The sequence below is a fragment of the Orbicella franksi genome, chromosome 1 (assembly GCF_964199315.1).
Source record: "Orbicella franksi chromosome 1, jaOrbFran1.1, whole genome shotgun sequence".
Taxonomy (NCBI): Eukaryota; Metazoa; Cnidaria; class Anthozoa; order Scleractinia; family Merulinidae; genus Orbicella; species Orbicella franksi.
In genome coordinates, this window is record NC_138145.1 from 6,084,905 (window position 1) to 6,111,565 (window position 26,661).

Sequence of the window (26,661 nt, forward strand, 5' to 3'; positions counted from 1 at the left end):
ACTGTTTGCAAGCGTTTAAAGCTAAGAAAGGAGGGGATGCGGGTGAGTCAGGGATTACTGGATTAAGGGTGGAACCATTACAAAGCTGCGGCGACTTCCTGTATCAGTGTTTAGGATTTTGCAAAAAGTACACTCTCACTGAACATTTGCTAATAATGTAAGTACGTTTACTCACAACATCCGCTATGCTAAAATCTATTTCTTACAGAGATAATTCCCTGTGGCCAGAGCTTAGTATATGCTAGGGCCAGGATAGTTGGTGGAACAATTTCCCAAAGAGGAATGTGGCCTTGGCAGATTGCAATCTACAGAATCAACAAAAATGGTAAGTTCCCATTCCGTACTCTTGTAGAGTTGGTGAAATGATCATCGCTTTAATCATCACGGATATAGGATATATGGCGAGAAACTAAGAACGAATAAAAAACTAAGCCAGTGTTAAAAATAAGGAATGGTTACGCTGGTGTTAATTGTAAATACATACAAATGGAGATAAATATGTAGAGGGAAAAACCTGGGCCAGGGATCTTCCGTACTGGCCGAGAGACTTAGGGTAGACAGATGGCAGAGTTTGTCCGCTACAGCTACAGGTGTAAGTAAACCGAACTAGGCCAGCGAAAAAAGGAATCATTTTTCTGTGCTGTTTTTATCGTTGTCTAATTTCGTAGAGAAGTCTTCTTTGCTACCCTTTGTTACCCTCCCGCTACCCTCTACCCTCTCTACCCTCTCTACCCTCTTTTGAATATACTTGGAGTGTCAAACAGGCGTCATCAAAGTCGTTAAAAACCGATAAAAATGTTAAACAACAGAGAAACAACAACAACATGATATTAAGTGTAAATTCTGGGAGAAACGTATACTTGAAAGGTTGGTTGGACGCATATCGAGATGCCTTAATGTGACAGCGTGATGCTGTTAGTGAGTTTATATATATATGTTCTAAATGTCTTGATGTGACAGCGCGATGCTGTTAGTGAGTTCATATGTGCTACATGTCTTAATGTGACAGCACGATGCTGTTAGTGTTAGTGCTCTGACACTCATAATAGATCAACCCGTTTTTCTAATATAAACTTAATGTGCCCGCGATTTAAGAGAATTACTGAAGGGGGTCGAGCGTTTGCTGTGCGAGCCACGAAAGAATGGAACAAATTAAGTGTGGACATCAAACAGAGTACCAGTTTAAAAAATTTTAAGCGCTCCCTTTTTAAAATAATTTTAGATTATCAAATTCTTAGCAAACTATTCCTGTAAATTTTTTTTTAAAATTTGTGAATAATCGCATTTTATAAATATTTTACGATGTATGTAGGCTTAATTATTTTATTTTAATTATTTTTAATATTGTTACGATTGTACTATTTCTTTCTTTTTCTAAAATTTTAATTTTTGAGGGCCATTAGGTTATCAGTTTTAATACTGTCAAATGTTACCCTCGTAAAATAAAGTCTTACCTACCTACCTACCTACCTACCACATGAGTCAATACGTGGCTGTGTAGCCGCGCGAGGCGATTCCAGTGGATACCCACAATTTGACCCTTGCTCACCATGGAGTCTCCAGTCGCTCAGTGCTTAGAGCATCCGACTAAATCACGGAGGGTCGTGGGTTCAAATCCCAACTGGGACTCGGATTTTTCCGAGCATACGTTTCTCCCAGAATTTACACTTATAAAACAAAATACAACAACAAAAAAAAAACCTCGCAGTTTTCGCCTTAACTAAGTTACACGATTAGACGTTTTGTTGTGTTTTTAGTTCCTCAGTTTCATTGTGGTGGTGCGCTTGTTTCTCGTCGGTGGGTTTTAACCGCAGCCCACTGTTTCTATTCGCGGAGACTGTTCACCGGGAATGCAAATCTGTAAGTGCAAATATTTTAAGTACAAATCCAAATATATTGAATCATGCAGTATTGATATGATCCGAAATTGGAAAGTTGAGGATTAACTTTACCGTAATTTAACGTGCAGTAAAATATCTCACAAATTTATTTGTGAGCGTTAGCCATGAAGGAGAAAGACTACATAGAGCAAAGAGATTTCTCTTAACGCTGCCTCGAGTCGAGTTGCTTTACTTACGGTGATCTAAACTCTGATCCAATCCCGAGGTCGTGGGCTCGAATCCCGCTGTTTTGAAAAGAAGGTTTTTTTTCTGTCGTGTCTATTTTCCCCAGGGCTAACGCTCAGAGAGACGTTTCTGGGTTATTTCCATTTTGGGAGTCAAGTTCGGACACGTTTTGCCACCCGATGTTGTAACGTACCATCCAACATCCAACTCGCAGCATGGCCAGGCGGGTATGTGTAACATTTTGCGACAAATGCTTCGTGCGTTTGGCCGGAACTTTAAGAGTTACCTGCCGGAATTGACGCACCTCTATGAAATTCAGTCTCGTTTCTGTCGAATTACAAAAAAATCAAATTTAAAGACTACATTAGAGATTACGACAACGAATAAAAAATCAAAACCAAGATGTCAATCACGAGTAAGGAAAATAATGAATGGAAATCACGAACTGCAAGACATGAGAACTCGAAATATTTGGATGTTTTATTGCGACAAAGCAAGATGCAACTGCATGACAATTTATTCACTTGCTTGCGCATTCATAAGTAAATAAATATGAGTATTTTATTTTCGCACAGTTTCCCATTGGCAAGTCGTTCAGCCCTAATTTCCAACATCAAGCGAAGCTTAGCGAACAAACTAGATTCTGATAAGTTAATAAAGATGGTAAATTTTAAGCTTCAAATTTTATGCTTAAAATTCACCATCTTTATTAACTTGTCACTACTCACGATGACTTCGATAGCGTTGATCATAGCAGTATGCAGGACACCTGTTATGTATGAACTCAGTTAAATGACCTTGCTCTCCATGAGTTCTCGTAGCTCAGTGGATAGAGCGCCCACCCAGTGTTCGGGAAGTCATGGGTTCGATTCCTGTCTGGGACTCCGCGCTCGTGCCATGTTGATTAATTCACCTTCACAAACTAGATTCTGTTTATGTGTGGATGAAAAGCGTAAACGTATAATAAGAGAAATTTGTTTCCTGACTGCGGGAAACAGGCAAGCCAAAAACTATTTACTAATAACCTGAGTTGGTGTGAGCTAATCAAAAAGACAGGAATGCAATCCGTATGTTATAGCATACTTTTGTACGTTATCAAGCTTTAAGTGTGTGATTAATAATGTTTGAATTAACTAATATTAATCGAGTTAATTAATATTAGTTGAAGTTTCTAATACCAAGGAACAAAGTCACCTTATCTCTTTAACTCACTCACGTAGCTAATTGCTATTAGCAAACTTTCCCACAGTCGATTTGTAAAGCCAGGAAATTTGCTTACGTATGGGCCTTTAAACCGCAATTCAAACCTGGTCTAGTTTAATTAACTTTTCGCTGAATGGTTATAAACAACTTTTGTTCGTTATTTCACCTTACCAAGCTGCGTAAAAGTGTTTTCTACGCAGTTTTCGGTTCTTCCTTGTTAAAGCGACATGGACCTTTAACTCTACTTGATAAGAATGAAACTTGTGTGATTATTTCAGTAGGTTTAGGGTTTCGCTTATAGTGTAAGTTTGTTAGATTAAATACGTGAGCGTATGACCAAAGGACGGAGTAAGTCCTCGTTTCCGATACCATCGAACAACGGTACGTTCTACATTGTAGTTAGTGCTTAGCTTACCTTTGCAGAAATATTTACTCTTTTACATAATATAGCTTTTGTTTATCACTTGCTGCTGATAAAATTAGGATCACGTTCAATTTAGGTTAAAAGACATTTTGTCCAGCCAGTGCTGTGATCGGTACCAAAATCTACAATCTATAACTTAGTTTTGGGTTGGATTTTCTTAGACCCTCGGTTTAACTCGTTATTTCCTCAGTTTCTAATTTGAGTTCGAAGCACGTACTTGGGTATCAAAGAAGCTACTGTTTCCAGTGTTCTCATTCATTCTTAACAATTTACGACCAACCACAGCTCAGTGTGTGGACGCAATCATGACGAGCGAACTTAAATGCTAGTTTTGGCTCGAGTTAGTTAGTTGATTGCTGGCTACAGCAGAGAGAACACCTCCAATAAACCAGTTGCCGAAAAAGTGAAGCAGTTTTCTTGAGCTACTCTCCCCGTTACATCTGCCGTGTAACACGTATTTAATATCAAGAGGCTATCACTGTGTCTCGGAAGATTGTTTTTTGTTAAATGAACGCATTCATTTACCTTTCAGTTACCTTATTAAAGCTGGCGACCACAACTTGTCGGTGAACGAAACTTTGCAGCAAGAAATTGTTCCCGAGAAGATTTTCGTGCACCCACGATTTAAACCGAATGGTTTGCCATTTTTTGATGGTGATATAGCCCTAGTAAAACTCAGCCAGGAAGTGGAACTTAGCAAGTTTGTTCGAACAGTTTGTCTTCCAGAAAAGGACGAAGGAGATTTGGCAATTCCCAAAACAAGAGGCACTGTGGCTGGATGGGGAGTAGCACGACCCCTACGTCGAGGCGAATACACCCAGTTAAGTGAGATATCCAAGGTTCTTCGTCACGCTTCTTTTCCAATTCAAAGCGACCAGCTTTGTATAAATAAATCAGGTATTCAATTTAACACAACGACAGCGTTTTGCGCCGGGGACGGACGAGGAGGAGAAGACGCCTGTTCGGGAGATAGTGGAGGAGCGTTTGTTCGGGATATCAGTTCCAGTTTGTCAGATTCTAAATGGGTCGTGATTGGTGTTGTCAGCTGGGGAAATGGCTGTGCACAAAAGGATCAGTATGGATACTACACCAGGATTCATCCATTCCTTGACTGGATTAGGAAAACTATGAATGAAAAGAAAGAACCAGCAAATAGTGAGTAGCACTAATGCAATAATGCTGTCATAAAACAGAACCAAAAAGAACAACAAAAACAGAAAATAAAGAACAACAACGAAACAAAAGATGAGTGAAAAAAACATCCTCCGTAACGTTTAGTCGAGAAAATATGATACCTAAAATACTTAAAGGTTTTTTTTTTTTTACTTGCAATAACACAAGGGAGAACAATGCTTACTCACAGCACTAGCTCTATTTACATTATATTGCTCTAATTATTTACACTATGATTTAAATGAGAATATCTAAACGACTTACAATACAGTTACACGACTTACACTACTAACAAATACAGTGACGACTAGGGGCAAAGAAAAAAAGAAGAAAAATAGATAGCCGTCATTACAGCTTGAGGTTGTACTATTGAAACATAAAAAAACAGACCAAAGGCATGTGGTACATTAAAAGTAAAATTAGTTATGTATCTTACAGGAGATTAGAAATATATACCGATAGGTATAGAAAATGTGATCTAAAATATTAATTAAATCCTCATATATCCTGTAAGAGGTTTCCATTTCTTTGTGCTTCCACTTTTTGTTCTATTTCATATTGTGATTTTAGTGTGGATATGAAATGCGTAAGATTTGGATGGTCATCTTTTGTTTTAGCGAGCCATATCTGATATCGTGCTAAGAGAATACTTAAAAAATACATAAAGTTGCCACAAGGAACTCGGAAAGTAATTTAGCAGACGTCTTTTTTACTGCATCTGTAAATGAAATACAGTTGGTTCTGAGGTTGAGCTTTTCGAATTGTATTTTTGATTTCTCATTGTATTCTCGCTTTCCTCTTTTAAAAAAATAAAATAAAATAAAATAAAATAAAATTTCTCTTTTTACAGACAAGCCTAAAAACCAATGCAGTAGTGAAACTACTAGGCAACAAAGAAGACAAGGGATCAACTTAAACGAAGATTGTGGACTGGATCTAGTGTTTCTTTTTGATGCTTCCGTCAGTGTGAACAAATTCTATTTTCAGAGAAGTTTGGAGTTTGCGAAAGAACTTCTTACAATCATCTGGGCAACTAAAAGGTATCAGAGATTTGTGCCATTTTAACTGTTTCAGAACTGTCTGTGCATTTTGAAACTGCCTTTTGAGGAACGTGATTGTTAGAGTTCAAGAATGAATGTGTAAGTGGGCAAATTCTACCAAAAATTAATAAATTAATAAAAAATAAAGCTTTGAGCTGACAGATATTCCATCATGCTACAGCAATTCAATATTTTACCCGGATCCTCTCCCGTGGTGTTATCACGAAAGTATGCATACACTGATTTAAACTCTACTTCTTTTTCAGGGCGGCCAGAACACAAGTAGCAGCTGTGACTGAAGCTAAGTTGGAATTCAACTTAGGAGACAGTAAAGCGGATACTATCGAGAAAGCTGTCAATGCTATTGACAATATAATGTTCGTGGGCTGGGTTTCTTCGTACATTCGTCCTTTTAAACTTGTCAGGAATAAAGTGGCACCCAGTTCTCGTTATGATAGCCATCGGGTGATGATGCTTATCACAGACGGATTGGACCTCAGTGGATCCGTACGAAGAGAAGCAATGTATCTTCGCGATAATAAACACTTTGAAGTTTACGCGATTGGTAAGGTTGAACTGTTGGTGAGCTGTTATAATTAACTGCATTGGATTAAGTTTATAAAAATACCTTTTAGCCCTTTTTTGTGAACTTAATCGGATGCAATTCAATTCAAAGCGCTACCGCCGCAGCAATTTGTTTTTATTTCTAAATATGATTTTTAATTAATGCCCGCCAAATTTTGTTTTAAGCTATTTTGCAGTTTTTGCTGAAGGTTTACTTGTAGCCAATTAAATCAATGTGTAGTACATGGGTACTCAGTCTGGACTTATTAAGTGATGAACGCAACAAATACAACACTACATCGAGCATATGGCGGACCCAATCCAAGCGCGCGTAGATCTGACGTAAGGAGGCTATTGACGTCGAATAGTTTTAGTTACAGCGGCGCAACCCTTTGGAACAGCCTACCCTGTAACATTAGAGAGTTTGGTTCACTAAATCAATTTAACGCTTTCTCCATCATAATTCTTAAACACACGGCATTCATGGAAATCAGGTTTATTAGTAGAATATTGTTGTAAGTTAATATAATATTAGGATTATAATGTTAGGTTTAGGATATTAGACATTTTATCGGAATTGATTGTACCTGATGAATTTTTACTGTGTATAAAATAATAATGATAAAAGATTAAAGATTTTAAGGCGGGAGTACAAAATACACCACAGCGCTGACCATTTATTCGAGCGATTTAGTAAGCAAGTTTTTGTATATTTAGGAGAACTGGATAAAATAAAGTTTTTTTTTGGGGGGGGGAGGGGGTTACTTTGCAATGTTCTTCTGCTTACAGTTAGAGAAAATCAAATAAAATTACAATTAACAACTGGCTTTTCTACCCTCTATAACTTCTCATTAAGTCTACAAATCCGACATTGTCATCAGTAGCTATTAAGAGAGCGTTTCTTTGAGAAAATTCAAGATTGGATTCTGAAATTGAAAAACGGACTTCGCGTTTCTTTACTGAATAGATTAATCAAAGATCCCTCGGATCATGCTGCATCATCATGTGTTGATCCCAATGATCTTGGATTAGGCCGTCTGGTAAAGAAATGCAAAGTCCGTTTTGGATTTAAGAATCCAATCTTGCATTTCCCCAAAGAAACGCACCCTGATTATACTTTTCGCTAATTTTAAATCACCCGCCTTTGCTTTTTCCCGAGTTTAGGTGCATTTTAGAGCCCTTAATTCGTACCAAAGTGAACTATCATTTCTTTGTTATTGTTTTGCTGTTCTTGAAGGTATTGGAAGAAAAGTGAATACACGTGCACTAATGAGCATAGCTTCGGCTAATCAAGACCATAATCACGTGATCTCTGTTAGAAAGTACAGAAATCTCCAAGAGGCCGTTCGGAGAGTAGTACAGATATATATTGGTAGGTGAAATGGCATTGGTTTTAAATGACAGTGCGGCATGCATACCTTTAGGTCACCATGCACCATGCCCCTCTCAATAATACTGAAAAATAGATTTTCAAAATTACACTCCGTAACATATTTCTCAATGTGATATCTCCAATTGACTCTAAATGTTGATTTGATTTTGAAACTTCTGTTGTATTTTTATAGATTATTCTCCTTGTGGCGTGAGTCCAGTAGAATTTAGGGCTCGAATGGTTGGAGGTAAAAACTCTAAAGGAGGATGGTGGCCCTGGCAGATTGGACTGTACAAAAATAACGATGAAGGTAAATTGAAATCAGATGTTGTTGTTTTCGTTTGTTGGGACTATGGAAAGATGACGTCGTATATTAATAAACCTGTAGCTTCAAACGAGAATTCATCATTTTTCGTTAATGTCAATGAATAGACAATCTAAAGGTGAACGGGTGTTTTACAGACGGTCCTGAAGGTCCCATTTTCCGCCTTCAGGCCGTCTTTTAATGGAGTTTAAATAGCCTGTAAGCTAGAATGTCGGTGTTCACAATTATTTTGTTCCATATACGACAAACAGAATACGTTACTACAGCTGTTTCGTAAAAGAACAGCATTTGCAAGCTTATTAACTGTATTGAAAACTTATTTCGTATCTTTTGAGATATAATTTTTTATCTTTTTGTTTGTTTTATCGTTTTATTTCCCCTAGGAGTCCAGCTTATTTGTGGTGGTGCTCTGATATCTCGACGCTGGATTCTGACTGCAGCTAGTTGTTTTTACCATTTTGATCCGATATTTGGGAAATATCAATTCAGTGGTAGCACTGGAGAGTAAGTGCGCTAACCGCTTTTCCATTTTGTTAATCCTAGTACACGTCATTCGCTATCTTTGTATTTTTGTCCATCTGCTCGTTTGTCCTTCCTTCTGTCCGATTGACCATTATTTATATTTGATTAACTTGGCTATCTAAGCTACAAGCTAATTACAGCATTTGCAGTCTTCCTTGAGGATTCCAAGGAATTTAGCTGAAGACTGGGATGTAATGTTATAGACCTATTAACACTTTGTGAGTGTTCTTGGGGGTCCAGACATACTTCATTAGGTTTGTCAAATGAAAATAGTGATACCATTCGCTTTTCAAAATGCTTGCGAAAGTACTGAAGACCTAATACGTCTGCGAAAAAAAAAAACTTAAGATAAAAACAGCTGTTGCAATATACTAAAACGCTTATTGACTCAGATAAGTCTGACTGGACTGGAAAATATTTGCCTTTCGGTCAGGACATCGTTCTGTTAGTCTTGCCCTTGTGCATGCCACTACAAATATTTTGCGGTTTGGCGCTTCCACTCAGTCAATAAGTATACATATTATCTTTTCTCTAGATACCTGGTAAAAGCCGGTGACCACAACTTAAAGAGGGATGAACGATCTCAACAGGACATTCACCCAGAGAAGTTCTTTGTTCACCCAGATTACGAGGATCGTAAATTCGTGAATGACATTGCTCTCATCAAACTCAAAGACAAAGTGGAACTCAGCCCTTTTGTGCGAACTCTGTGTCTTCCAGAAAAGGATGAAGGCGATTTGGCAATCCCCACGAAATACGGTTTTGCAACTGGGTGGGGTGTAACACAAGCCTTGAACCCTGGTGAGGACCCCGAGCCTGGAAACAGATACTCAACACGTCTTCAATACTCTGCTTACACAATTCAAAGTGACCAACTATGTGCAAGGAGAGCCGCAATTGCTATTAACTCTACCGTGGCGTTTTGTGCCGGAGATGGAAAAGGTGGAAACGATATTTGTCATGGTGACAGTGGTGGAGCTTTCGTTCGAGAGGGAAAAAGAGGAGAGGACTACAGATGGGTGGCAACTGGACTCGTCAGCTGGGGTTTGGGTTGTGCACAAAAGGACCAGTATGGATACTACACAAGGGTGTATCCATTCACTGATTGGATAAAGAATACTATTAAGGAAAATACCGAGCCAGACGACTGAGCTTTGCTAGTATTGTCATGCAATCGCGCAAAACCACTACTGTTTAAAGCATTGTTATCGTTTTCTTTTTCTGAAATGCATTGATCAACGTAATATTAGACAGTTTAAATATACATATACAGTTTTAAAATGGGCAAAAAAAAAAAACCACCAAAAAATTTTCAACGGCGAATACAGTTATCTTTCACAGCTAAATGAAACCTATTCCAGGACGATGCGTGACGCAAAGACATGAAAGGCATCAAAATTTGAAGACATCAAAATTCTGGAATAACATCAGAAACTTGCTAGTGAGTTTTAAATAAATTGCTGGGTAAATCTTGCCTCTATTATTCTATTGTTTCTTTTGTCATAATTTGAATCTAACTGCAATAAAAATCTATGGAAGATATGATTTGTGTTTGGCTAGTGCACACAAAATGAAATATTACCATAGAGAGCGATGTAAAGTACAATAAAATAGCAATTAAATACATTTGTCAAATACTTTTACTCTGTTAAATATTTCATTTTTTTCTTTATCGCAATATCCAAAACTCGTGATTTCTGGTCTGGGTTTAAATTCCTTCTGCTGTTAATTTACCTTGGTATCAATTTCTGAGTACACATAAATAGAATCGACGTCGACCGAGTAAAAACAAGAACTCAGCAGTAACTATTCTAGTGTCCTAGTTGATGGAAAGCTGCGTGATGATCATCTGGGTTTAATAGTTAATCTCGTTTTCCATTATTATTATTCAGAGCGTTTTGTCAGCGCTAACCTTAGGCTACTATTTGACGCTTTTAAATTCGATACGATTTACAGAAATGACTGCTGGTGGCATTTTAAAAACAACCCATTGCCAAATTTAAGGTTGACATTAATTCTTGATTACACTAATCTCGTTCTGAACAGTCAGGCCCAGTCCGTCGATAGTACATCCAAGTCCTCGCGATAGTGAACCCCTTAAGATACTGTACCCAACCCTTGACGTACCTCGCGAGGTTGTATAAAGAATAAAATTCTGACAGTAAATAAAATTGCATTTTGAAACTTCCGCCAACCAGGGATGTGAGTCTCAACTGCCATCTTGCATGGGATTAAGCAGATACTGATAATAATGATACTTGGTGAGGTTTCATGAGATGGTCGTGTTAACAAAGGGGTCAAAGGCATGCTCCCTCACGAGAATTCAAATTTTCAAAACTTCAGAAACGCTCTTTTAGGCATTCTGGTAGAGTTTTATTGCATTGAAATAGGTGCTGTCAATACACTTAATGGTAGTTATTAAGTGACCCCCCCTCCTTACGCACCTTTTTTCGGTTGGCTTCCCCTTTGAAGCCATGTGTTTTTGGCGTGACTCTCCTCCCTCCTAAATCCCACAAGCTCCCATGGCCACCTATTTTGATAAAACATGTACGGCCCCTGAAAGTTATTTCAGCTCCTGAAAGCTATCCAGTTTTAAAACCATCCTGCAAAAAGTGAATTACTGAACACTTTTAGCCTCATCATTAGCCTTCCTTGGTTTGTGATTTCAAAACATTTGTAGTTCATTTGTAAAATTCCATAACAAAGAGGAACTTATTAAAGAAAGAGAATAGCATGGACTGGTTCAGTTTCAGACACAGGAAGACAAAGAATTGCTTTTCATTTGCAACCGTCTAAGAACTTGACCTTTCTTTCCGTTGTAGCTCCAGTTCATACAGATCATTTTCAGCGTTACGTGTTCGTATTCAGTGCAGTTACTGTTTCACTTGGCAATTTGACAACATTACTTGGACAGCTTAGTTAGACGACTTTAGAAACGATCGAACTTTAAAGACGGGTAACTTAAAACCTAGCTCTGGCGCGGCGTGGATGAGGTCTGATAGATGGAATACCGTTAGAGTTAATGCAGATAAGCTGTCCAAGATGTCCTCCGCTTGTTGTAAGGTATGTCTTTCGGTCTTGACCGCTGTCGCTACTACGAGTGAGAGGACTTCCCTTTGGGCTTATTCCTTTTGTGCAGACTAAGGGTAAGCAACATTTCAAATATCTAGGAGGAGGTCGTTTTCTCTCTTAAGCCAAATCATTTTAAGTTTTTTTTTAATATTCCAAAGAGATGGCTTGAAAGTTGTTAGCTAGTCAAACGCACAACAGACAACACTTGTACATTTCATAATAAATGCCGACTTGACAATATAATCGCCGTTTCAGTGTAGTTTTCCGTGGTTTCCTTTAGACGACGTCGCCATGTGCAAGTTTTACAATGTTAGGCAGTATTTCCATGCCGGGAAAACTGAGCTTGCTGCTGTTATTTAATTCAACTACGCGACGTTACCTAACGATTAAGGAGGTAACGAAATACGACGGCGACGCCGAGGACAATTTCGACTGAATCAAACTGGCTATGAGCCACTGAATTTGGAAAATAAATTATGAAAGGGTGTTATGAGGCATTGCTCATTAAGGAACTACCCGTGATGTGAGGGCAGTCTAGCTTTGGAACAAGCCCATAAAGCCTTTTTCCATTCAGGGTTGTGTTGTGATATTTGCAAAATGAAAAAGTTCAACGTTAGGAAAATGTTTGTTACTCAGGCCTGCCTACACGTTTTACATTACATGTATCTGTACATGTCTTTCTTGAGGGTGGTAAAAGGGGGGGGGGGGGGGGGTATAGATCACGTTTCACGGAAAATAAAGCAGCCCTTTCACAATTCACGAAAAATACAACATTGGCATTTCACGCTTCACGGAAAATAAAAGAGAACGTTTTGGAAAATCACGGTTCACGGCGACTATGGAAATCACGATTCACGAGGAAACAAATGGCTATTTCATGGGAAATAAAAAGGGCCGATCACGGGTCACGAAAATACCCTTTACCACCCTCTTCCTTGTGCTGTAGTCAAAAGCGGCAAGATTATTTTGTTTGGTGAAAAGTGAGGTATAGACTGAACGAAACACTTGAGCCTGCGGTAAGTAAATAAATCATTAATATTTTCGCACTACGGTATTTGATGTACAAGTGGCGCAGTGTGATAAGCATTGCATGGCTCGCTATGCTAGGCATTGGAAGTTCGAACCCTTTTTGGTGATTATTGATTATGTTTCCTTTTTGCCTTCATTGTTTGTTCTTTTTCCGTCAAGAAACCATTTACCGAACGGTAGCGTTTGTCTTTCCGTTTCTTGTGTTAAAAAAACAAATTGTCAGGAGCCTTTAATCATTCGTTTATATCGATTGCTTTCGAACTCACAAAGACTTTCCCTGAATTGAATCGCTAAGCAAGAACAATAAGTATCTTCCTTATAATGAAAAATTTTTGTACCTTCTACCTGTCGAAAATAACTAACTTGAAACGCTGCAAGCAACTGTAAAACGGCCTTAGACGGCTGATGTTTGAAACCCGCCAAGGTCGGGGATTCTCGTCGTTTTGGGTACAAATCAAGGATTCTGGTCTCGCTTAAGTTGTTGATGACGAAACGTCACCATTTTTAGCTGTCAAAGTATCCTTTGTGACGTACCTTATCATGATTAAAATTCGGTTACTGACGAAATATTACCACCAATCAGCGAGAGACAAGTTACCGCGAAAAAAGTGTTCAGAACGGCGATAAAACGATCTCCACGTATAAGCTAGATGATCGAGGCAAATTAAAATTGCTGAGCTTAAAAAGACCTCTGGTTTGTTTACGTTAGAGTGTGGTAAGCGCCAACCCTGCGTCCTATAGGATTAGTTTTGCTCTATGTTAATCTTAGACTAATCAACGAAGGAAAAATAACATTAAAAATATCGATAAAATAGATAAAATAGTTTAAAAAATAAAGTTTAAAAATTTTCATGTTATTTTGAAAACATAACAAATTTGCGCCTGTGTCAATGATGTCAGTTTCGTGAAGTATTGAAGTCAAAGAATGATTGTATCAAGCTCACACAAAAATTCGCCAAGTCAGTACAACGGAGTCCTTTCACATGGACTTCCCGCTCTTCCCTTCGTACCCAAAAGATTTATTTATATTTCCCGTGTTTTCCTTCCAGGTGCTGTTGTGTTTATTTGCTGTTACGTGGATATTCTTGCCTCAAAGTTCTAACGGCGCAAGTAAGATTAAAATGAAATGAATGAACTTTACTTAAGACTTAGAAAGTTACTTGCAGCTGGACATGAGGCGGTAAAGTCCTTAGCTAAAACCCTGTCCACACGTATTTGTTTGAAAACAAGTATGTTTTTTTCTCCGGATTGGCCTTTCGACCTCACCTACAGCTGTATCAGCTGGAAAGAATAATCAAAACCGCATCTTTTTAGAAACGCTCTCCAGAATAAAGATTGGACGGATGAAAATAGACCTTTTTTTTTAAAAAAAGAGATGGCGTCAGATTGTTAGACTTGGACTGATTCAAATGCGAACTGCCTCTGGTACACGGTCAGAATTTTGTCTATAAACGAAATTGTTCTATTACAAAATAAGGTGAATAAAATTCACTGGTATGTGATAAGGCAGCGTTATAATTCGAACTTCGTTGCAGGAAATGATAGACGTTGCAATGATCTACTTCGGAGACTGCTGAGAAACCCGCCAAATAACACCAAGATCGCTATAAACATTGGACTGTCTAAAGCGAGATATCTCTGCCACGAAGGATTTAAGCTGGTTGGCAAGAAAGTGCGAACTTGTAAGGGAGGAAAGTGGAGAGAAAGAGTAGAACCCAAGTGTTTAAGTAAGTTCAAATGAGAACTTAAAATTCCATGTTACATTCACAACATTCAACGATTTTGAACGAGTCTTACAAGAACAAGGAATTTCAACAGGCTTTACTTTTTTGTGCTTTTCGTGAGGAGATTACGTCTACAGGAAGCACTAACGATGCATTGATCCATAGACCTTGTAAGCTACCTTCACCAAATACTAACACGTTTAGTCAGGATAATAATAAAAGATTAGAAACTGCAGGAAAGTATATTGATGCAGCACTCGTATTTGTTTTTTTTCATTGTGTTCTCCAAATCAGAACCTTGTGGTAAACCAGAAGACATTCCATACTCCAAAGTTTTAATTTCAATGACCAGTTAAGATACCAATGTATAAAAGACTACACGCTAATTGGACCCAGATTGAGAACCTGTGGTGACGATGGAAAGTGGTCCGAGGCTCCTAGATGTGAAGGTTAGTCATGTCCTCTCATTTGTCTGAGAACCCTCATGAAGCTTTTTTCACGCGAAACGTTGTTGTTTAAAATTATTTTCGGACACTCCCGTAGCAAGGCTCCTGCCTTTTTCACCTTTAAACAGCGTTTGGCACTGTTTGCAAGTGTTTAAAGCTAAGAAAGGAGGGGATGCGGGTGAGTCAGGGATTACTGGATTAAGGGTGGAACCATTACAAAGCTGCGGCGACTTCCTGTATCAGTGTTTAGGATTTTGTAAAAAGTACACTCTCACTGAACATTTGCTAATAATGTAAGTACGTTTACTCACAACATCCGCTATGCTAAAATCTATTTCTTACAGAGATAATTCCCTGTGGCCAGAGCTTAGTATATGCTAGGGCCAGGATAGTTGGTGGAACAATTTCCCAAAGAGGAATGTGGCCTTGGCAGATTACAATCTACAGAATCAACAAAAATGGTAAGTTCCCATTCCGTACTCTTGTAGAGTTGGTGAAATGATCATCGCTTTAATCATCACGGATATAGGATATATGGCGAGAAACTAAGAACGAATAAAAAACTGAGCCAGTGTTAAAAATAAGGAACGGTTACGCTGATGTTAATTGTAAATACATACAAATGGAGATAAATATGTAGAGGGAAAAACCTGGGCCAGGGATCTTCCGTACTGGCCGAGAGACTTAGGGTAGACAGATGGCAGAGTTTGTCCGCTACAGCTACAGGTGTAAGTAAACCGAACTAGGCCAGCGAAAAAAGGAATCATTTTTCTGTGCTGTTTTTATCGTTGTCTAATTTCGTAGAGAAGTCTTCTTTGCTACCCTTTGTTACCCTCCTGCTACCCTCTACCCTCTCTACCCTCTTTTGAATATACTTGGAGTGTCAAACAGGCGTCATCAAAGTCGCTAAAAACCGATAAAAATGTTAAACAACAGAGAAACAACAACAACATGATATTAAGTGTAAATTCTGGGAGAAACGTATACTTGAAAGGTTGGTTGGATGCATATCGATATGCCTTAATGTGACAGCGTGATGCTGTTAGTGAGTTTATATATATATGTTCTAAATGTCTTGATGTGACAGCGCGATGCTGTTAGTGAGTTCATATGTGCTACATGTCTTAATGTGACAGCGCGATGCTGTTAGTGTTAGTGCTCTGACACTCATAATAGATCAACCCGTTTTTGTAATATAAACTTAATGTGCCCGCGATTTAAGAGAATTACTGAAGGGGGTCGAGCGTTTGCTGTGCGAGCCACGAAAGAATGGAACAAATTAAGTGTGGACATCAAACAGAGTACCAGTGTAAAAAATTTTAAGCGCTCCCTTTTTAAAATAATTTTAGATTATCAAATTCTTAGCAAACTATTCCTGTAAATTTTTTTTTAAAATTTGTAAATAATCGCATTTTATAAATATTTTACGATGTATGTAGGCTTAATTATTTTATTTTAATTATTTTTAATATTGTTACGATTGTACTATTTCTTTCTTTTTCTAAAATTTTAATTTTTGAGGGCCATTAGGTTATCAGTTTTAATACTGTCAAATGTTACCCTCGTAAAATAAAGTCTTACCTACCTACCTACCATATGAGTCAATACGTGGCTGTGTAGCCGCGCGAGGCGATTCCAGTGGATACCCACAATTTGACCCTTGCTCACCATGGAGTCTCCAGTCGCTCAGTGCTTAGAGCATCCGACTAAATCACGGAGGGTCGTGGGTTCAAATCCCAACTGGGACTCGGATTTTTCCGAGCATACGTTTCTCCCAGAATTTACACTTATAAAACAAAATACAACAACAAAAAAAAAACCTCGCAGTTTTCGCCTTAACTAAGTTACACGATTAGACGTTTTGTTGTGTTTTTAGTTCCTCAGTTTCATTGTGGTGGTGCGCTTGTTTCTCGTCGGTGGGTTTTAACCGCAGCCCACTGTTTCTATTCGCGGAGACTGTTCACCGGGAATGCAAATCTGTAAGTGCAAATATTTTAAGTACAAATCCAAATATATTGAATCATGCAGTATTGATATGATCCGAAATCGGAAAGTTGAGGATTAACTTTACCGTAATTTAACGTGCAGTAAAATATCCCACAAATTTATTTGTGAGCGTTAGCCATGGAGGAGAAAGACTACACAGAGCAAAGAGATTTCTCTTAACGCTGCCTCGAGTCGAGTTGCTTTACTTACGGTGATCTAAACTCTGATCCAATCCCGAGGTCGTGGGCTCGAATCCCGCTGTTTTGAAAAGAAGGTTTTTTTTCTGTCGTGTCTATTTTCCCCAGGGCTAACGCTCAGAGAGACGTTTCTGGGTTATTTTGATTTTGGGAGTCAAGTTCGGACACGTTTTGCCACCCGATGTTGTAACGTACCATCCAACATCCAACTCGCAGCATGGCCAGGCGGGTATGTGTAACATTTTGCGACAAATGCTTCGTGCGTTTGGCCGGAACTTTAAGAGTTACCTGCCGGAATTGACGCACCTCTATGAAATTCAGTCTCGTTTCTGTCGAATTACAAAAAAAATCAAATTTAAAGACTACATTAGAGATTACGACAACGAATAAAAAATCAAAACCAAGATGTCAATCACGAGTAAGGAAAATAATGAATGGAAATCACGAACTGCAAGACATGAGAACTCGAAATATTTGGATGTTTTATTGCGACAAAGCAAGATGCAACTGCATGACAATTTATTCACTTGCTTGCGCATTCACAAGTAAATAAATATGAGTATTTTATTTTCGCACAGTTTCCCATTGGCAAGTCGTTCAGCCCTAATTTCCAACATCAAGCGAAGCTTAGCGAACAAACTAGATTCTGATAAGTTAATAAAGATGGTAAATTTTAAGCTTCAAATTTTATGCTTAAAATTCACCATCTTTATTAACTTGTCACTACTCACGATGACTTCGATAGCGTTGATCATAGCAGTATGCAGGACACCTGTCATGTATGAACTCAGTTAAATGACCTTGCTCTCCATGAGTTCTCGTAGCTCAGTGGATAGAGCGCCCGCCCAGTGTTCGGGAAGTCATGGGTTCGATTCCTGTCTGGGACTCAGAATTTTTCTTTGCCCCACGCTCGTGCCATGTTGATTAATTCACCTTCACAAACTAGATTCTGTTTATGTGTGGATGAAAAGCGTAAACGTATAATAAGAGAAATTTGTTTCCTGACTGCGGGAAACAGGCAAGCCAAAAACTATTTACTAATAACCTGAGTTGGTGTGAGCTAATCAAAAAGACAGGAATGCAATCCGTATGTTATAACATACTTTTGTACGTTATCAAGCTTTAAGTGTGTGATTAATAATGTTTGAATTAACTAATATTAATCGAGTTAATTAATATTAGTTGAAGTTTCTAATACCAAGGAACAAAGTTGCCTTATCTCTTTAACTCACTCACGTAGCTAAGTGCTATCAGCAAACTTTCCCACAGTCGATTTGTAAAGCCAGGAAATTTGCTTACGTATGGGCCTTTAAACCGCAATTCAAACCTGGTCTAGTTTAATTAACTTTTCGCTGAATGGTTATAAACAACTTTTGTTCGTTATTTCACCTTACCAAGCTGTGTAAAAGTGTTTTCTACGCAGCTTTCGGTTCTTCCTTGTTAAAGTGACATGGACCTTTAACTCTACTTGATAAGAATGAAACTTGTGTGATTATTTCAGTAGGTTTAGGGTTTCGCTTATAGTGTAAGTTTGTTAGATTAAATACGTGAGCGTATGACCAAAGGACGGAGTAAGTCCTCGTTTCCGATACCATCGAACAACGGTACGTTCTACATTGTAGTTAGTGCTTAGCTTACCTTTGCAGAAATATTTACTCTTTTACATAATATAGCTTTTGTTTATCACTTGCTACTGATAAAATTAGGATCACGTTCAATTTAGGTTAAAAGGCATTTTGTCCAGCCAGTGCTGTGATCGGTACCAAAATCTACAATCTAACTTAGTTTTGGGTTGGATTTTCTTAGACCCTCGGTTTAACTCGTTATTTCCTCAGTTTCTAATGTGAGTTCGAAGCACGTACTTGGGTATCAAAGAAGCTACTGTTTCCAGTGTTCTCATTCATTCTTAACAATTTACGACCAACCACAGCTCAGTGTGTGGACGCAATCATGACGAGCGAACTTAAATGCTAGTTTTGGCTCGAGTTAGTTAGTTGATTGCTGGCTACAGCAGAGAGAACACCTCCAATAAACCAGTTGCCGAAAAAGTGAAGCAGTTTTCTTGAGCTACTCTCCCCGTTACATCTGCCGTGTAACACGTATTTAATATCAAGAGGCTATCACTGTGTCTCGGAAGATTGTTTTTTGTTAAATGAACGCATTCATTTACCTTTCAGTTACCTTATTAAAGCTGGCGACCACAACTTGTCGGTGAACGAAACTTTGCAGCAAGAAATTGTTCCCGAGAAGATTTTCGTGCACCCACGATTTAAACCGAATGGTTTGCCATTTTTTGATGGTGATATAGCCCTAGTAAAACTCAGCCAGGAAGTGGAACTTAGTAAGTTTGTTCGAACAGTTTGTCTTCCAGAAAAGGACGAAGGAGATTTGGCAATTCCCAAAACAAGAGGCACTGTGGCTGGATGGGGAGTAGCACGACCCCTACGTCGAGGCGAATACACCCAGTTAAGTGAGATATCCAAGGTTCTTCGTCACGCTTCTTTTCCAATTCAAAGCGACCAGCTTTGTATAAATAAATCAGGTATTCAATTTAACACAACGACAGCGTTTTGCGCCGGGGACGGACGAGGAGGAGAAGACGCCTGTTCGGGAGATAGTGGAGGAGCGTTTGTTCGGGATATCAGTTCCAGTTTGTCAGATTCTAAATGGGTCGTGATTGGTGTTGTCAGCTGGGGAAATGGCTGTGCACAAAAGGATCAGTATGGATACTACACCAGGATTCATCCATTCCTTGACTGGATTAGGAAAACTATGAATGAAAAGAAAGAACCAGCAAATAGTGAGTAGCACTAATGCAATAATGCTGTCATAAAACAGAACCAAAAAGAACAACAAAAACAGAAAATAAAGAACAACAACGAAACAAAAGATGAGTGAAAAAAACATCCTCCGTAACGTTTAGTCGAGAAAATATGATACCTAAAATACTTAAAGGTTTTTTTTTTTTACTTGCAATAACACAAGGGAGAACAATGCTTACTCACAGCACTAGCTCTATTTACATTATATTGCTCTAATTATTTACACTATGATTTAAATGAGAATATCTAAACGACTTACAATACAGTTACACGACTTACACTACCAACAAATACAGTGACGACTAGGGGCAAAGAAAAAAAGAAGAAAAATAGATAGCCGTCATTACAGCTTGAGGTTGTACTATTGAAACATAAAAAAACAGACCAAAGGCATGTGGTACATTAAAAGTAAAATTAGTTATGTATCTTACAGGAGATTAGAAATATAGACTAATGGGTAGGAGATAGATACCGATAGGTATAGAAAATGTGATCTAAAATATTAATTAAATCCTCATATATCCTGTAAGAGGTTTCCATTTCTTTGTGCTTCCACTTTTTGTTCTATTTCATATTGTGATTTTAGTGTGGATATGAAATGCGTAAGATTTGGATGATCATCTTTCGTTTTAGCGAGCCATATCTGATATCGTGCTAAGAGAATACTTAAAAAATACATAAAGTTGCCACAAGGAACTCGGAAAGTAATTTAGCAGACGTCTTTTTTACTGCATCTGTAAATGAAATACAGTTGGTTCTGAGGTTGAGCTTTTCGAATTGTATTTTTGATTTCTCATTGTATTCTCGCTTTCCTCTTTTAAAAAAATAAAATAAAATAAAATAAAATAAAATAAAATTTCTCTTTTTACAGACAAGCCTAAAAACCAATGCAGTAGTGAAACTACTAGGCAACAAAGAAGACAAGGGATCATCTTAAACGAAGATTGTGGACTGGATCTAGTGTTTCTTTTTGATGCTTCCGTCAGTGTGAACAAATTCTATTTTCAGAGAAGTTTGGAGTTTGCGAAAGAACTTCTTACAATCATCGGGTTAACTAAAAGGTATCAGAGATTTGTGCCATTTTAACTGTTTCAGAACTGTCTGTGCATTAAAGCTTTGAGCTGACAGATATTCCATCATGCAACAGCGATTCAATATTTTACCCGGATCCTCTCCCGTGGTGTTATCACGAAAGTATGCATACACTGATTTAAACTCTACTTCTTTTTCAGGGCGGCCAGAACACAAGTAGCAGCTGTGACTGAAGCTAAGTTGGAATTCAACTTAGGAGACAGTAAAGCGGATACTATCGAGAAAGCTATCAATGCTATTGACAATATAATGTTCGTGGGCTGGGTTTCTTCGTACATTCGTCCTTTTAAACTTGTCAGGAATAAAGTGGCACCCAATTCTCGTTATGATAGCCATCGGGTGATGATGCTTATCACAGACGGATTGGACCTCAGTGGATCTGTACGAAGAGAAGCAATGTATCTTCGCGATAATAAACACTTTGAAGTTTACGCGATTGGTAAGGTTGAACTGTTGGTGAGCTGTTATAATTAATTGGATTGGATTAAGTTTATAAAAATACCTTTTAGCCCTTTTTTGTGAACTTAATCGGATGCAATTCAATTCAAAGCGCTACCGCCGCAGCAATTTGTTTTTATTTCTAAATACGATTTTTAATTAATGCCCGCCAAATTTTGTTTTAAGCTATTTTGCAGTTTTTGCTGAAGGTTTACTTGTAGCCAATTAAATCAATGTGTAGTACATGGGTACTCAGTCTGGACTTATTAAGTGATGAACACAACAAATACAACACTACATCGAGCATATGGCGGACCCAATCCAAGCGCGCGTAGATCTGACCTAAGGAGGCTATTGACGTCGAATGGTGTTAGTTACAGCGGCGCAACCCTTTGGAACAGCCTACCCTGTAACATTAGAGAGTTTGGTTCACTAAATCAATTTAACGCTTTCTCCATCATAATTCTTAAACACACGGCATTCATGGAAATCAGGTTTATTAGTAGAATATTGTTGTAAGTTAATATAATATTAGGATTATAATGTTAGGTTTAGGATATTAGACATTTTATCGGAATTGATTGTACCTGATGAATTTTTACTGTGTATAAAATAATAATGATAAAAGATTAAAGATTTTAAGGCGGGAGTACAAAATACACCACAGCGCTGACCATTTATTCAGAGCGATTTAGTAAGCAAGTTTTTGTATATTTAGGAGAAAGGGATAAAATAAAGTTTTTTTTTGGGGGGGGGGAGGGGGTTACTTTGCAATGTTCTTCTGCTTACAGTTAGAGAAAATCAAATAAAATTACAATTAACAACTGGCTTTTCTACCCTCTATAACTTCTCATTAAGTCTACAAATCCGACATTGTCATCAGTAGCTATTAAGAGAGCGTTTCTTTGAGAAAATTCAAGATTGGATTCTGAAATTGAAAAACGGACTTCGTGTTTCTTTACTGAATAGATTAATCAAAGATCCCTCGGATCATGCTGCATCATCATGTGTTGATCCCAATGATCTTGGATTAGGCCGTCTGGTAAAGAAATGCAAAGTCCGTTTTGGATTTAAGAATCCAATCTTGCATTTCCCCAAAGAAACGCACCCTGATTATACTTTTCGCTAATCTTAAATGACCCGCCTTTGCTTTTTCCCGAGTTTAGGTGCATTTTAGAGCCCTTAATTCGTACCAGAGTGAATTGTCATTTCTTTGTTATTGTTTTGCTGTTCTTGAAGGTATTGGAAGAAAAGTAAATACACGTGCACTAATGAGCATAGCTTCGGCTAATCAAGACCATAATCACGTGATCTCTGTTAGAAAGTACAGAAATCTCCAAGAGGCCGTTCGGAGAGTAGTACAGATATATATTGGTAGGTGAAATGTCATTGGTTTTAAATGACAGTGCGGCATGCAAACCTTTAGGTCACCATGCACCATGCCCCACTCAATAATACTGAAAAATAGATTTTCAAAATTACACTCCGTAACATATTTCTCAATGTGATATCTCCAATTGACTCTAAATGTTGATTTTGATTTTGAAACTTCTGTTGTATTTTTATAGATTATTCTCCTTGTGGCGTGAGTCCGGTAGAATTTAGGGGTCGAATGGTTGGAGGTAAAAACTCTAAAAGAGGATGGTGGCCCTGGCAGATTGGACTGTACAAAAATAACGATGAAGGTAAATTGAAATCAGATGTTGTTGTTTTCGTTTGTTGGGACTATGGAAAGATGACGTCGTATATTAATAAACCTGTAGCTTCAAACGAGAATTCATCATTTTTCGTTAATGTCAATGAATAGACAATCTAAAGGTGAACGGGTGTTTTACAGACGGTCCTGAAGGTCCCATTTTCCGCCTTCAGGCCGCCTTTTAACGGGAGTTTAAATCGCCTGTAAACTAGAATGTCGGTGTTCACAATTATTTTGTTCCATATACGACAAACAGAATACGTTACTACAGCTTTTTCGTAAAAGAACAGCATTTTCAAGCTTATTAACTGTATTGAAAACTTATTTCGTATCCTTTGAGATATAATTTTTTATCTTCTTGTTTGTTTTATCGTTTTATTTCCCCTAGGAGTTCAGCTTATTTGTGGTGGTGCTCTGATATCTCGACTCTGGATTCTGACTGCAGCTAGTTGTTTTTACCACTTTGATCCGAGATTTGGGAGCTATCGATTCCGGAGTAACACTTTAGAGTAAGTGAGCTAGCCGCGTTTCCATACAGTTACTCCTAAAAAACATCATTCGTTCTAAGTAACTTTGTCCGTCTATTCGTCCTTCTGTCCGTTCTGATCTACATAAGCCACAAACTTATTCCAGCTCACCCCATTCGGGATATGCAATAGCCGTTTCCATCTTTGAGGAGTCTTAAGAATTTGGCTGAAGATTGACGATTACGATGTAGTTTTATAGGCTAATTAACACAAAATGAGTGTTTATTTCGTGGTTCAGATAAACCTTCATAAGTTTGTCGAATGGAAATAGTGATAACATTTGCTTTTCGAAAGTACTAAGTGTTCCGCAGAAAGCCTTGTTGTAAATTAGCAATTCCCTGGGGTCCCCCTCCTAGTAAGAGTTTTGCACGCATGCGCAGTAAGACCTGTTGTTCGACCACGAGGTTGCGAGTTGTCGGCCATGTTGGAAAGTGTACACGTTTATCTCCTCGGAAATTAAAATGTTGTATGTTCTAAAGACTGATCTTTTTTGCTGACCTTCGAACCTGAGACATACGGAACACTAAGGACCATAGCGTTTACGAAAACGTGAAAGATGGAAAGCTCAGTGGCAATATGATGACACGCTTATTGATTGACTCGGCTAAGTCTGGCCGGACTGGAAAATATTTGGCTCTCGGGCAGGACATACGTAAGTCACTGACGTCGAGCTCGCTCTGTTAGTCTTGCCAAATCAAATGTTTTACGGTCCAACCCTCCCAATCTGGCAATATTTTTTTTTTCCAGATACCTGGTTAAGGCCGGCGACCACAACGTAAAAAGGGATGAGAAATCTCAACAGGACATTCATCCGGAGAGTTTCTTTGTTCATGAAGATTACGTGGTTCATAATTTCATGAATGACATTGCTCTTATCAAACTCAGAGAGAAAGTGAAACTCGGCCCTTTCGTGCGAACTTTGTGTCTTCCAGAAAAGGATGAAGGCGATTTGGCAATCCCCACGAAATACGGTTTTGCAACTGGGTGGGGTGTAACACAAGCCTTGAAACCTGGTGAGGACCCCGAGCCTGAAAACAGATACTCAACACGTCTTCAATACTCTGCTTACACAATTCAAAGTGACCAACTATGTGCAAAGAGAGCCGCAATTGCTATTAACTCTACCGTGACGTTTTGTGCCGGAGATGGAAAAGGTGGAAACGATATTTGTCATGGTGACAGTGGTGGAGCTTTTGTTCGAGAAGGAAAAAGAGGAGAGGACTACAGATGGGTGGCAACTGGACTCGTCAGCTGGGGTTCGGGTTGTGCACAAAAGGACCAGTATGGATACTACACAAGGGTGTATCCATTCACTGATTGGATAAAGAATACTATTAAGGAAAATACCGAGGCAGACGACTGAGCTTTGTTAGTATTGTCATGCACTCGCGCACATAGAAAGCAAAACCACTACTGTTTAAAGCATTGTTATCGTCTTCTTTTTCTGAAATGCATTGATCAACGTAATATTAGACAGTTTAAATATACATATACAGTTTTAAAGTGAACAAAAAATACCACCAAAAAATTTCCAACGGCGAATACAGTTATCTTTCATAGCTAAATGAAACCTATTCCAGGACGATGCGTGACGCAAAGACATGAAAGGCATCAAAATTTGAAGACCTCAAAATTCTGGAATAACATCAGAAACTTGCTAGTGAGTTTTAAATAAATTGCTGCGAAATCTTGCTTCAATTATTCGATTGTTTCTTTCGTCATAATTTGAATCTAACTGCAATAAAAATCTATGTAAGATACGACTTGTTTTTGGCTAGTGCAAACAAAATGAAATATTACCATAGAGAGCGATGTAAAGTACAATAAAATAACAATTAAGTGCATTTGTCAAATACTTTTCCTCTGTTAAATATTTCATTTTTTCTTTATCTCAATATCCAAAACTCGTGAATTCTGGTCTGGGTTTAAATCCCTCCTGCTGTTAATTTACCTTGGTGTCAGTTTGTGAGTACATATAAATAGTATCGACGTCGACCGAGTGAAAACAGGAACTGAGCAGTAACTATTCAAGTGCGTGTCCTAGTTGATGGAAAGCCGCCTGATGATCATCTGGGTTTAAAAGTTAATCACGTTTTCCATTACTATTATCCAAAGCTATTTGTCATGCTAACCTTAGGCTACTATTTGACACTTTCAATTCGATACGATTTACAGAAATGACTGTTGGTGGCATTTTAAAAACAACCCATTGCCAAATTTTTAAGGTTGACATTAATTCTGGATTACCCTAGTCTCGCTCTAAACAGTCAGGCCCAGTGCGTCGATAGTACATCCAAGCCCTCGCGATAGTGAACCCCTTAAGATACTGTACCCAACCCTTGACGTACCTCGCGAGGTTGTATAAAGAATAAAATTCTGATAGTAAATAAAATTGCATTTTGAAACTTCCGCCAACCAGGGATGTGAGTCTCAACTGCCATCTTGCATGGGATTAAGCAGATACTGATAATAATGATACTTGGTGAGGTTTCATGAGATGGTCGTGTTAACAAAGGGGTCAAAGGCATGCTCCCTCACGAGAATTCAAATTTTCAAAACTTCAGAAACGCTCTTTTAGGCATTCTGGTAGAGTTTTATTGCATTGAAATAGGTGCTGTCAATACACTTAATGGTAGTTATTAAGTGACCCCCCCTCCTTACGCACCTTTTTTCGGTTGGCTTCCCCTTTGAAGCCATGTGTTTTTGGCGTGACTCTCCTCCCTCCTAAATCCCACAAGCTCCCATGGCCACCTATTTTGATAAAACATGTACTGCCCCTGAAAGTTATTTCAGCTCCTGAAAGCTATCCAGTTTTAAAACCATCCTGCAAAAAGTGAATTACTGAGCACTTTTAGCCTCATCATTAGCCTTCCTTGGTTTGTGATTTCAAAGCATTTGTAGTTCATTTGTAAAATTCCATAACAAAGAGGAACTTATTAAAGA

At 38.3% G+C, this 26,661-nt stretch overlaps 3 protein-coding genes across 3 annotated transcripts in view; all 3 read left to right on the top strand.

Moving 5' to 3' along the window:
• LOC145488922 (uncharacterized) overlaps positions 1 to 10,708 on the top strand; it is a 29,711-nt gene extending 19,003 nt beyond the window's left edge. Inside the window, exons 19-27 of the mRNA XM_081468151.1 lie at positions 209 to 325; positions 1,758 to 1,860; positions 4,226 to 4,848; positions 5,717 to 5,906; positions 6,173 to 6,471; positions 7,708 to 7,842; positions 8,036 to 8,152; positions 8,551 to 8,671; positions 9,225 to 10,708. Of these exons, the coding sequence (XP_081324277.1) occupies positions 209 to 325; positions 1,758 to 1,860; positions 4,226 to 4,848; positions 5,717 to 5,906; positions 6,173 to 6,471; positions 7,708 to 7,842; positions 8,036 to 8,152; positions 8,551 to 8,671; positions 9,225 to 9,840 (2,321 nt within the window). The 3' untranslated portion in view covers positions 9,841 to 10,708. The remainder of the gene's footprint in view (positions 1 to 208; positions 326 to 1,757; positions 1,861 to 4,225; positions 4,849 to 5,716; positions 5,907 to 6,172; positions 6,472 to 7,707; positions 7,843 to 8,035; positions 8,153 to 8,550; positions 8,672 to 9,224) is intronic.
• Positions 10,709 to 10,873: 165 nt separating this feature from the next.
• On the top strand, positions 10,874 to 14,849 carry LOC145489798 (uncharacterized; the record flags this gene model as incomplete). Its single annotated transcript, XM_081469206.1, has 4 exons — positions 10,874 to 11,752; positions 13,840 to 13,900; positions 14,326 to 14,517; positions 14,809 to 14,849. Coding segments are annotated over exons 1-4 (369 nt in total), but the record flags the coding sequence as incomplete, so codon positions are not given.
• Position 14,850: 1 nt separating this feature from the next.
• Positions 14,851 to 26,579, top strand: LOC145464155 (ovochymase-1-like). The gene is made up of 10 exons (XM_081447995.1): positions 14,851 to 14,963; positions 15,305 to 15,421; positions 16,837 to 16,939; positions 19,321 to 19,943; positions 20,837 to 21,026; positions 21,198 to 21,496; positions 22,735 to 22,869; positions 23,064 to 23,180; positions 23,580 to 23,700; positions 24,466 to 26,579. The coding sequence occupies exons 2-10, from the start codon at positions 15,379 to 15,381 to the stop codon at positions 25,079 to 25,081; spliced, it is 2,247 nt and encodes a 748-aa protein (XP_081304121.1). The 5' UTR covers positions 14,851 to 14,963; positions 15,305 to 15,378; the 3' UTR covers positions 25,082 to 26,579.
• The last annotated feature ends 82 nt before the right edge of the window (positions 26,580 to 26,661 follow it).

Coding starts and splice junctions, on each gene's coding strand:
- LOC145464155 (XM_081447995.1), top strand. CDS start 15,379: ATGTGGCCTTGGCAGATTACAATCTACAGAATCAACAAAAATG. Junction 21,497..22,734: donor CTTTGAAGTTTACGCGATTG/GTAAGGTTGAAC, acceptor CTGTTCTTGAAG/GTATTGGAAGAAAAGTAAAT. Junction 23,181..23,579: donor GTACAAAAATAACGATGAAG/GTAAATTGAAAT, acceptor TATTTCCCCTAG/GAGTTCAGCTTATTTGTGGT.